At 37.5% G+C, this 12,213-nt stretch overlaps 2 protein-coding genes across 2 annotated transcripts; both read left to right on the top strand.

Annotated features, from left to right (window-relative positions):
* The first annotated feature begins 4,981 nt into the window (after window positions 1-4,981).
* On the top strand, window positions 4,982-7,498 carry LOC103324899 (ER lumen protein-retaining receptor A). Its single transcript, XM_008227010.3, has 6 exons — window positions 4,982-5,183; window positions 5,584-5,849; window positions 6,204-6,319; window positions 6,864-6,937; window positions 7,031-7,094; window positions 7,178-7,498. Exons 1-6 carry the CDS (start codon window positions 5,093-5,095, stop codon window positions 7,212-7,214), a joined length of 648 nt encoding a protein of 215 aa, XP_008225232.1. The 5' UTR covers window positions 4,982-5,092; the 3' UTR covers window positions 7,215-7,498.
* A 456-nt stretch (window positions 7,499-7,954) lies between these two features.
* Window positions 7,955-11,350, top strand: LOC103324898 (uncharacterized). Its single transcript, XM_089049244.1, has 7 exons — window positions 7,955-8,092; window positions 8,703-9,086; window positions 9,383-9,610; window positions 9,697-10,051; window positions 10,134-10,261; window positions 10,387-10,522; window positions 10,816-11,350. Exons 2-7 carry the CDS (start codon window positions 8,743-8,745, stop codon window positions 11,053-11,055), a joined length of 1,431 nt encoding a protein of 476 aa, XP_088905370.1. The 5' UTR covers window positions 7,955-8,092; window positions 8,703-8,742; the 3' UTR covers window positions 11,056-11,350.
* The last annotated feature ends 863 nt before the right edge of the window (window positions 11,351-12,213 follow it).

Here is a 12,213-nt window from a genome sequence, read left to right as displayed (position 1 = left end):
AGATTGTGCGATCTTCGTGCTATTAACCAAGTTTTGGTATTTTCTGCAAAACTTGAATGATTTAGTTGACATCGTGCATTTTGAGTTTGACTGCGGAAACTTCATTTTTACCTTTTTTATCTTCCAATCAATCAATTATTGTATGCGTGCGTCGATGTTCTTGCCTTCAAATTAAAGACTGGATTTAATTGCCACCCTATTCAACCTAACTTAAAGGGATTTTAAGTAGCATTTCTTATTTCATAAATTAGACTATTTATGGAATAAGTTGCTTTAGTGATTTTCATGCCAAATTTTGGTATAACAAACGTTGAGGAAGTATATAGACTTACCGAGAAATCATGTCAAATAAATAAGATTATGAGAATGACAAGCATGTAGTGCCGGTCAACAGATTTCTAATACTCAAGTCAGCCAAAGAACTATTTTAACTACTTTCTTTTAGAATTACTTGGCGACTTGGCATTTACTAACTGCTGAGCTATAGCAATCATAAGGGTAATTGAGCTCAGCATTTGTCTGTATTATCTTGGGTAAGTGTCAGCATTATCGTTTAACTTATCATTTGTCGCTTGTCTGGTTTAACCTAGCTACAACTGCATTACCATGTAATTTCATCTTAAATGAAGATTTGACTTTTTCAAAGAAATAAAATTATTACATTGACAAGTGTGTAGTGCCAGTTAACGGATTTCTAATCCTCAAGTCACCCAATGAACTACTTTCATTACTTTCTTTTAGAATTTCTTAACGACTTGGCGTTGACTAACTGTCTAGCAGGATCGTTGAACTCACCATGTGTCGATATTAGCGTTGGATGATTGTCGTCATTATCGTTTAAATTACCATTTGTCATTTATCTAGTACAACTTAGCTACGAATGCATTGATTGACATGTAATTTCATCTTAAATGAACATTTAACTTTCTTGGTTTGCCTCTTCCAACCCCTTTGATCAATCATGAATGTACTACTAAGCATATTACTTCCTCCCTTACCAAAAGATCTCATAAATTTATGAGGATTATATTCATATTTGCTCATTAAATAAAGTTGTATATATGGCTACTAATTAAATTGGTTTCCAAGCATTTAGATGTAGGAGGATTCTTGATTTCATTACCTTAATGCAGTCTTTCAATGGTTTAAGTTTAAATTAAGATACGACAAATTTTATTTTATTTTTCCAAATGATAAGAGAGATTTTATTGATAACAAAGAATAAGGTTTACATCTTTAGCAAAGATTCGACATTGAATTGGCAAAGATATTATGACCCCATATAGGGTATGAAAATGAAACTTAAAAAAAAATGGCCCAAGCCAAAAAGGAAAGAAAAGGACAACCAAAGCTAACCTTTTTTTTATAGTGATTTTGCTAAATTAATGACTGATTTTCAAATGCTTAATAAGCACCACTCTTTCTTCTTGTGCCATTTATTAGGTGACATGTTTTCCTTTTTTTATTACTGCGGATGAAATTTTCCCAATGGAAGGTAGAAAGAAACTCAGAGAGTGACTGATTGACTACGAATTTACAAAATTAATTATGTCCATTGTCCAATTAAATCCTCTTACCTGCGAGACTCTGACACATATCCATAATCCCCATATTAAAATGAAAGTTAATTATAAAAAAAATAGAAAATAACAAGGTATCTCAGGGCTCAAGTGACCAACCAACCATCACTGTCAAAGTCACGTGCAGCGTTCAACTCATGAATGATGATGATGATGATGATGATGACTGATGTTTTAAACCTGGATGTTTCTGATTCTTAACAAGCAGAATGATATGCTTCTGTTGAAGGAAAACGGTGATAATCTGCCATATCCGAATGTACAGAAACTGTTGGATAAAAAGTGAAAAAGATAACTCTGCTTTTGAAAATCTTTTTTTTTTTTCCTTATTTTTTTACCGACGACATAGGAACGGAAACTTCAAGTGCAGAGATAATTGTTTTGCAAAAATCAAGGTTTTAGAGGCTTAAGATTAAGCATAATGACATGATAACTTTTGTTACATACTGTAATCATGGGTCCCCTGCATTATGATTTCATCAATTCTTAACAACAACAAGATGAGGACCCTTTTGTTTACAAGTCAATTATAGCTGATAAGGAATAAGGTTGATTCAGATTGATGAAGAAAGATAAAAACAAAGACAGGAAAAGAAAAAAAAAAAAGAAGAAGAAGAAGAAAATGGATAGGATGCTCTGTTTCTTTTTTGTTTTTTGCAGAAAGTCTTTAATGTAAGACAAACTATAATATCCTCCATTGGACAGACTGTAAGTAATACTATATGTGGTCCTGGTTGACCATTATAAAATATTGCAAGGTATCCAGTTGTTTTATGAGTACATAAATTCTTATAATTTGTTAAGTTTCAAATTTGACAGAAACTTACAATTGACTAGAGGTTAAAACTAAGGAAAAAGAGATTGAGAATTATATAAATTATATGATGCAGTGGATGATTGCCACAGATTATGTATGCATAATAATACATGAATAATACATGGAGGAACCAGATCTCAATATGTTACAGACAGATTTTCCTTTTGGTGCATAATACTGGACATTGCCATCCACAATGCCTTGTCTCAACTTGTTTGTACATTACTGGAGAGAGAGAGAGAGAGAGAGAGAGAGAGAATAGTTGATAAGAAGTTTATTGTTTGATTTGATGGGGATGGGATTATTGTACTAAACCCTAGGGAGAGAAACTAATTTTGTGCTTGGCACTTAGGCTCAGAAACTCCTCCATGTAGAGGAGGAGGGGCAGAAGAATTAATGCACAGAAGGACATAGGAAGCCACATGTTGGTTTGCAGCAAACAAAACCCATAGACCCATACCCAATCAGCCTACAGGAAGTGGGCCCAGGGCTGCAGAAGTTCTTATGAATCCAAATCTCCATTCTGGGCACTGAGATTATGTATGGTTGGGGACCAATGTACTTGTTTCAATGGTGTTAATGCTAAAACTTTCTGTACTTGATTGACCAAAAAACAAACTTTCTGTACATTTCAAATCCAATTCTCAAGCTTCATGACCTGAAACTAGTTTGCAGTAAAAAAAGATATCTTTATCCCAGATGGGTATTGTTATGTGATTGTAAATTGGTAAAATTCTGAGTCTTGAAGATACATTTTTGTTTTTGTGCTAAAGAGAAGATAAATTCATACCAAGAAAGGGGCTCTGTCCAGATGTTGGTGGAGTTGTTATGAGGCTATGAGACATGAGGCCCCATTGGTCAGTGAGATAGTGGAGGGGACCAAAGCATGTTTACCAAGGGGTGGTGGAAATAAAACTTGTTTTACTTGGTGAGTCTCATACCAAAGACTTGGGATTCTTAATAAATCTTTGATTAATAGGTTGCAAAAGTCAGTCCATGTGAAATTTCTAGGATTCTCATTAGTGAAAATAAAATATTTAGAGGTTCTATGGGACCACATAATGTGGTGCCTGCAGTCAGAGCCTGGGCTGGGGCACTAATGCAAGAATATATTTTCTGTATATATTATGACACAAATTTCAACCCAGATTTGCATACATATGAGGAAGAGGTGGGTTTGAGTCTCTATCTGTTGTTTTCTTGACAAGAAATAAACTATTTTTTTCTACAAACGATATTGGGGAAGGAGAATTGAATCTAGAATCTCAAGTGCGTAAGTAAATGCTTTTAGCCACTTGAACTGCAAGCCCCTTTACGTACAGAAAGGAACTATTATTGTAGAAGAAAAAAATAGTTAGCAGAGTAATTGTATAAATCTAAGCAGTTGAAGCCAACATGAAGTCCATGTGCATATGCCCTTTTTGTTTGGTGACCTAACTCAAGACCATTTGTACGGAAGGTTGAGATGACTCCGGTTCTTGCTTGCTCCAACTACCACCACCTTGAAGATATTTATGGAAAAAAACAAAGGAAAGAAAAAGGAAGAAGAGTCTTTTGCACCTTCCTTCCACCTGCAATGGACAAGAAGAAGATGATGATGATGATGAGACGGGCTGCCCTTTATTTCTCAACAAATCTTTGACTGCTGCTTTAAGGACTCAAAGTGCTTGAAATTTGAAATCATTAAATAAATATACTTTGTGATCTTCCAACGCAAATGATTAGGGGGCACATAATTGTTATAGGGCCCAAATTTTAACGGGTTGTTCATGCAATCTGTATCCAATGCAGCTGACTTTGGGGAGGGGGCGCTCTGTATTTGTATGGAGGGTGGAGAGCATCATTTTTAGTCATTGGAAAGCTCCTTTAGTGTCTAGTTCCGGAGGGACAACAATATGGTCATGTGTTCCAAGCCTCATTTGTTTTTTGGTTTAGGGAGTGATGCAATCTGTAAACTATATAAAAGCACTTCCTCAAAATTTGCTTTCTAGGAATTAGCTAATGGCATGCCAATGTGAATCTTTGTGGCGGCTTCGCACTCCTTCGCTATGCTACTCCTATTTTCATAGGGTTACTAGGGGCGGCCACGGTGCGATTGCCGAATTTAATACAAAAACCCTCCACCATTGAACTGATTAAACTTATTTCTTTTATGTGATGGCAACTGCCCAAGCACAATGACTTGTTCTTCTAGGTAAAGGATGAGAAATTATTTTTCACCCCCATCAGGCAGGGCCGCAAGTTTAAATGACTACATGAGCCTAATCCAAATAATTCGATCAGCCTGGCCCAATGCTTAAGCTTTCTCTGTGGGTTATTTTTACCAAGGGCTTGGCCCAAAAACAAGTCAACGACATCAAACCAAGAGAAAACGACATCGCCAGAGACTGTTGATTTCAGCTCTAATAGATAGCCCTTCAATATATCTAACGGACGAGATTGCGATATGGATGGAGGAACACCAAAGCTGAGCCGCACGTCACACAAACTCTTGCTCATTCGTATCTGGGAATATCGTGGAGGTCGGTAGAAACACTTTCCGACTGCCACGTCAACTCTCCTTCTCTTTTGTTATTTTTGGCAAGTAAAGTCTCCCTTCTCTTACACGCCGTATTCAACCCCACTTTCCTCTCTCTCTCTCTCTCTCTCTCTCTCTCTCTACTGAAATCTAGGGCAAGAGTTCCTGCTTTAAACCATGAATGCGTTCAGGTTGGCTGGGGATATGACCCACCTGGCCAGTATTTTGGTCCTCCTTCTCAAAATCTACGCCACCAAATCATGCTCAGGTATGCATATTTCTTCCCTTTCCATTCTCAGTTCTGTTTGTTTCCTGGGAAAACGAAGGAAAATTCTAAGGAAAAATGAATATCATTGTTTTCCCCACTAAAGATTGCTCAAAGTGGAAAATTTTACTCAGTAATGCGAACCACATTTTATCTGAATCTGTTTCGTGTTTTCTTCTTTCGGCAACCAATCGGTGCATTAGTGCTTAGTGTTTGGTTGCTCAGAAACGGAAGAGAAAAGGATAAAGGAATAAACTTTGTGAAGATTTTTAGTTTCTTCAGCTTCCCAATTTAGGAAGACTATTAAGTTAATTTGGAACTAGAACAATTTTAAGTTAATTCTCCTTGAATTGGAAGTGGTGATCTGAAGTTTTGAGAAACTGATATTTGCTTATTATTATAGGGGTTTCGCTTAAGACTCAGGAGCTCTATGTGCTAGTGTTTCTGAGTCGGTACTTGGACCTGTTCACGAACTTCGTCTCAGTATACAACACTGTGATGAAGCTGGTGTTCATTGGAAGCTCGCTGGCCATTGTTTGGTGTATGCGGATGCACAAAGTGGTGAAGCGATCTTACAATAAAGAGCTTGACACTTTCCGCCATGATTTTCTTCTTGGGGGATGCTTTGTGTTGGCCCTCCTTATCCACGAGGAATTCACATTTCAAGAGGTGACATTATTGATGTATTCATTATTGTGTTGTCATGTTGTGCTTGTGTAGCTGTGATGGCTTAAACTTATTGTACACCTTAGTTGCTACTCATGGATCTAGTGTTCACTTTAAAACAAACCAGCCAAGGTGTTCACTTTACATCGGTCCGAAACTAAATCACAAGCTGGAAAACCCCAACTTGACTTATCCAATGTTGCCTCTAGTGTTAGTTTTAATTCTTAACAATTGAAGTTCCATAATGATAATTATCTAATTTCGTGTACTGATGTAAGTTTTGGATGGAACTCATATACTTGAATGTAAAACCTACTTGTCCGTCTTGTTCTTATGTACTTGTAAAACTATTTTCAGGTTTTGTGGGCATTTTCCATATACTTGGAGGCAGTTTCAATTCTTCCGCAGTTAGTTTTGTTACAGCGAAGTGGAAATGTAGACAATTTGACAGGACAATATGTTTTCTTACTTGGGTAAATATATCTATTTCTATTATAAGGTCTGTGATCTGCTTGACAGGACAATATGTTTTCTTACTTGTCCTGTCAGATAGATTTACTTTCCTCAATGCTGGGTGTACTCATTAAGTACTTGTCGCATGTAATGGATTATAAGTGTCTAAATTTTTTTAAATCTCAATTTGTATCAAGAATATAATTGAGTAGTCCTAATTTGAAAATTTCAACTTGTACCAGTCAACTTTAGTTTATAGCAATATTTGGATAATGCTTGGAATTTGTGGAAATTTGTTGTGTTTCAGACCATAAAATTTCCTTTCCACATACCAGGGGTTAAGATTCATCTCCAAGTTAGTGTATTGTCAGTGTCACTTTAGAGGTGTGAATAAATTATGGAGAGTTTTGGTTCCTGCTTCCTTGAATGATGCTGATTTTAATGAAATCAAGAAAACCAAACAGATTCAGCAGTTTGGACCAGATAAAATATCGGCAGATGGTAGATATATTCGTATTTGTGTGCAAGTATAATTCATCTTGGGATATATGTTTCAAATTGCAGGGCCTATCGTGCATTGTACATACTCAACTGGATCTACCGCTACTTCACAGAACCTAAATTTGGTAGATGGATAGGTAAGTTATGCGAGAACCTTTGAGGACATTTTCACGGGGCGTTATTGCTGTTTGTAGTGTTTGGCCAACTTCTTTCCTTTTACAATTTTGCAGCTTGCATTGCTGGTCTGGTCCAGACAGCTTTATATGGAGATTTTTTCTACTACTACTTTCGCAGGTAGCAAATCGTGACACCTTCGTCCCAATGATCGTTGTACATGTTTGTAGATTGTTAACACTAAAAACGTGTTTGTTTTGCAGCTGGAAGAACAATGCAAAGCTTCAGCTGCCAGCTTAAGCCAAGGAAGTGTTCTTTATTTTTGCATCTGAATTTTGTACACCATACGATAAATCTAGTGCAGGATAACTCTGCTGGAAGAAGCGCGTACGGATCATGTAGTTTCAGATTAGGATGGCAACCCTGTCCGTAAAAGAGGGAATAGTTAGTGGATTTTGGGTGCCCTAAACGTAGGTAAGATTAATACCCATGTCCATTGTGAGTTCATCTCGAAGTGTCAGTTTTATCACCTTGTAAAGATGTTGGAAGCATTAAAAAAATTGCAGACATGATGTTTATTACAAGTCTTTACTCGCAACATTTGTAATATTGTGCACTGTGCCCCTTCTATAATAAGGGGGCTATATATTGAGGGTTACAATCAGGCCGTCTAATAATAACTTAGCAATTGATCCTTAAAAAAAAAAATACTTTTCTTATTGAGAGGTGATAATATGCTGAACGCACAAACACTACATGGATATCAGACAAGGCCCATAACGTCACAACTCTCAATCGCAATCCTAAGATTAGCCATGCCAACTGCCCATCATAGTGATTGGACATGTAGGAAAACAGACAAGGCCCAATTAGAAAATAAAATCAGACAAAAATAAAATATCAAATGTCAGAAAGATAAAAAGTCGAGAGAAAGTTCAACAAACCCCCACGACACGTCACGCTGCTCAAATGAGCGTCACACACGCGGCTGTAGAGGATTGACTAGTCGTCGTGGCGTACGCTGACTGTGCATGCGCCACGCCAAATTTGAAAATGCGGACGAGTGGGTGAGATTTTTCTGAGCCCGGCTTCTTCCCCTTCCCTCTTCTACTTGTTTCTTTGCCTCAGACTCAGAGCCTGAGTTTTCATCTCTCTCTCTCTCTCTCTCTCTCTCTGAGGTAAAACTCAGTTTTCCTGTTTTACATGAATCGTTATATAATTATTTCGGATAGTTCTGGAATTTCGATGGTCTCTGAGCCATTTTAAAGGGTTTTTGTTCAGATTTGCTAAAGTTGATTAAATTTGATCCTAGATTATATGATTTGTATGGCAAGCAACAAGAAGTGAATGCATGAAGAACATGAAATCTGAAGCTAAACATTATTCTACCAACTATTTATTGGCTTAAGCATGACTTTACTCTGTTTTAGTGCACCAAAGCCTTGTATTTCATGCTGTATAAGTTTATTTCTTCCTGCTTAGGTTGAGCGAAGCGAGTTGCAGACCATGTAAATAATTTAATTTTTTTAACTCTCATGTTACTGACTTGTACGTTGTGCCCGCTGCATTTGGTTTTATTCTTATTTTATGCCCTCATGTGCCTGTATTTTGCTATAGCTTATGGAATTGGTCACTGAAATAGGTGCTAGCAGTCAATTTGTGTAAATGGTTGAGACCCCCTTAATGGAACTGCTAATTTATCCTTGATTTTTATCATACCAGTGTTTTATTTATCAACTCTATGGCTTTGAACATTTTCGGTATCTGAATAAATAGATGTGCTAATAGGTTGGCACAGGTTGGGCTGGTTTAGCTTCTAGTACTTAAAATGGGAGGAGGTTTTCGAGTGCTGCATTTGGTCAGGCCATTTCTTGCATTTCTACCGGAAGTTCAAAGTGCTGACAGAAAGATCCCATTCAGAGAGAAGTTCATATATACCGTGATTTCCTTGTTCATCTTTCTGGTGTGCAGTCAGCTTCCTCTTTATGGCATACACTCTACGACTGGTGCCGATCCATTTTACTGGATGCGTGTTATTCTTGCATCAAGCCGTGGAACTGTAATGGAGCTTGGGATTACCCCGATTGTGACATCTGGGCTGGTCATGCAACTCTTGGCTGGCTCAAAGATCATTGAAGTAGACAACAATGTCCGTGAGGACCGTGCACTATTGTGAGTGTTCTTTTACTCTGATTGTTTACTTTAAATAGTTTTCTCTGCTTTAATTATTCCATGTTATGAAGAATTTGCTTTAGGTGTTCCGTATTTTGTTATTTTTCAATCTCTGCTTAGTATGCTCACTTAGGACCCTGGTTTGTTTGTTTCAATGGTGAATTGCTGGTAGTTTTTATTTGTTGAGCTTGTTTTCTACTTCTGTGCTATTATGTGTTCTCAATATAGCTTGTTTGCTACTCTGGCCTGGCTAGTATTCTAATGTCTCCTGCTTTTGATTGACTTCTAATTTTCAGAAATGGGGCACAAAAGTTGTTGGGCATCCTCATTGCGGTTGGTCAAGCTGTTGCCTATGTCCTTTCGGGGATGTATGGCAGTGTCGGTCAACTTGGTGTTGGGAATGCCATTCTTATCATAGTTCAACTTTGCTTTGCTGGAATTATTGTGATTTGCTTAGATGAACTTCTTCAGAAGGGATATGGTCTGGGATCTGGGATCTCCCTTTTTATAGCTACCAACATCTGGTAGGCTTGAAATCCATATTTCATTTACCTTTTAGCATATTGTGATCCATGGTCTTTCCGTACTTAATTTATGGTTGATTATGCAGTGAAGGCATCATTTGGAAGGCTTTCAGCCCCACAACTGTCAATAGTGGCCGGGGAGCTGAATTTGAAGGTGCCATAATTGCATTGTTCCATCTACTGATAACCAGGACAGACAAAGTTCGCGCTCTTCGAGAAGCTTTCTATAGGCAGAACCTACCAAATGTTACTAATTTGCTTGCTACAGTCTTGATCTTTCTCATTGTCATCTACTTCCAAGGTTTCCGTGTGGTTTTGCCGGTGAGATCAAAGAATGCCCGTGGACAGCAGGGATCATATCCTATTAAGCTCTTCTACACCTCTAACATGCCCATTATTCTCCAATCCGCTCTTGTCTCCAATCTTTATTTTATCTCCCAGGTAAGCTACTAGGCAATAAAAATTAAAGGCTCATAAATTCATTTCTTTTTCAATTGACATGGCACTTGTTTTCTCTGTATAGTTGCTTTACAGGAGGTATGGTGGGAATTTCTTCGTGAATTTGTTGGGGAAGTGGCAGGAGTCTGAATATTCTGGTGGCCAGTTTATACCAGTTGGTGGTCTTGCCTACTATGTCACTGCTCCATCAAGGTGATCCAGCACATTGATTACTTTACCTTTTAAATCTCCTTTGCCTTTTCTTATTTCATTTAGTTTGCAAAAGAATTTACATGAATCACTGATTCATTTTTCTGTCAATGTGGTTTTGATTGCAGCTTGGCAGATATGGCAGCCAATCCCTTCCATGCTTTGTTTTATCTAGTGTTTATGCTTTCAGCCTGTGCACTCTTCTCAAAAACCTGGATTGAAGTTTCTGGTTCTTCTGCCCGAGATGTAGCTAAGCAGCTCAAGGTATTTTTAGTCATCCTCATCATAGTTCTTTGATTTTTCTTTTTGATCAATACCATTGGATGTCCCCAATTTGGTGTCTACAGACTCTGAATTCTACTAGAGCAAGGGTGTGATTGGTAGCAACTTTTTCCATTGTGTTGATAGTTGCGTTTTGTGCCTCATTCTATAGCATTGAGTAAGAATGTGAAGACATGAGATTTCTAGGATCAAGTTTTGCAGCTCAAACAACTTCACAGTCGTGAACTAATATGTTTAGTTAATGATCAGCATTTATATTTTGCTTAATTTTGTAGGAACAACAAATGGTGATGCCTGGACATAGAGAGTCAAACTTACAGAAGGAACTTAATCGGTACATTCCTACTGCGGCTGCTTTCGGAGGCTTGTGCATTGGTGCCTTAACTGTTGTGGCAGATTTAATGGGAGCAATTGGCTCAGGAACTGGGATTTTGCTTGCTGTTACAATCATATATCAGTACTTCGAGACATATGAGAAAGAGAAGGTCAGTGAACTTGGCCTTTTCGGCTTTTAAGCCCTACAAGGCCCCTAGCCATCTGTTCCTGGGAAGGATAGTTTTAGTGACTGAGAGATGTAACCTTGATAACTTTTAACTTTGGTTATGCTTCCACTGTAACTTTTAGTGACTCAGAGATGTGAGGGTAGAATTGAGGTCAAATTTTTAGTTTGGTTATGGTTGTCGACTTGTTATCTCTTCTTTTATGGAATAGCCTAACCTTACAAATGTTAGAAACTCAGAATGCACTCTGAAACAGTTTTAGTTGCCTGTGAAGAAAATCTAAAAATCCAAAAATATGCCCATTGTTCAAGTTGCCTGTTTCTTTTCCAATTTTCTAGAATCTCTTATAAACAAACAAATGCCATTGGGTCAGTTGGACTGAAATATCTTGGTTCGGGCCCAACCCAGTCTCTATTGTATTGGGCTAAAAGAAACCAGATCAGGTTGGATTTCTAAGTTTTCAGAGACCTTTAAGCTAATTAAGAGTATTCGTATGATCTACTTTATGATTATTTAGTGATTAGTGATGCTGTCTCTTGTCTGGTTTGTTTTATGTACTAGCAATCATGGTGCTTCGGGTTAATCGACAACTTCAAACTTTGGATGGATTCCATTATTTGCAACTTTAGCAACTTTTGGCCTTAATTTTTGTACATAGTATTAGATTATCCTGAAAAATTGACCCCTATTTTGCACTAGATTAGGTATGTGTCTTCCGGGTGGATTCTTCATGCTATAATTTTTCCTGGCAAAGACGCTTGCTGGACACTCAGCTAAAGATATTTGATTAGAGGCATACAACTTTTACAATAGTTGATTATCTGATTAGCCTGCAACAAGGGAAAACTTGGTTTATCACGGACTATTTTGTTATTCCTAACCAATTACATAAAAGATATGTTCGAAAGCCACACATAATCTGTGGCTGAGGCTTTGTATTTATATTGAATCAAGAGTATATCATATAATAAGGACAAGGGTCCAGATAAGAGCACAACATTATGAAGGTAATTACACTGAGTTTACACGTGAGATAACTACGAAACAAAATAATTTCTAGGGAGGCTTAAGCAGCTATCAGTTGTCTAGCATTACGGTACACCACGCAACCATGATATACAGTTCTTCTCAAACCACCTACCTTTCCACTTCGTTATAAGCGTTGGATTCCAA

This window comes from Prunus mume, linkage group LG3, assembly GCF_029339155.1.
Source record: "Prunus mume cultivar Tortuosa linkage group LG3, ASM2933915v1, whole genome shotgun sequence".
In the NCBI taxonomy this organism is placed as follows: Eukaryota; Viridiplantae; Streptophyta; class Magnoliopsida; order Rosales; family Rosaceae; genus Prunus; species Prunus mume.
The sequence above is the reverse complement of the archived record's forward strand: the minus strand, read 5'-3'. Positions and strand labels throughout refer to the sequence as shown.

Excerpts from the sequence above, each read along its gene's own strand:
- LOC103324898 (XM_089049244.1), top strand. The coding sequence starts at position 8,743 with ATGGGAGGAGGTTTTCGAGTGCTGCATTTGGTCAGGCCATTTCTTGCA. Across the intron at positions 9,087-9,382 it reads CGTGAGGACCGTGCACTATT|AAATGGGGCACAAAAGTTGT; the intron begins GTGAGTGTTCTT and ends TCTAATTTTCAG. Across the intron at positions 10,052-10,133 it reads ATCTTTATTTTATCTCCCAG|TTGCTTTACAGGAGGTATGG; the intron begins GTAAGCTACTAG and ends TTCTCTGTATAG.
- LOC103324899 (XM_008227010.3), top strand. The coding sequence starts at position 5,093 with ATGAATGCGTTCAGGTTGGCTGGGGATATGACCCACCTGGCCAGTATT. Across the intron at positions 5,184-5,583 it reads CGCCACCAAATCATGCTCAG|GGGTTTCGCTTAAGACTCAG; the intron begins GTATGCATATTT and ends TTATTATTATAG. Across the intron at positions 7,095-7,177 it reads TTCTACTACTACTTTCGCAG|CTGGAAGAACAATGCAAAGC; the intron begins GTAGCAAATCGT and ends TTTGTTTTGCAG.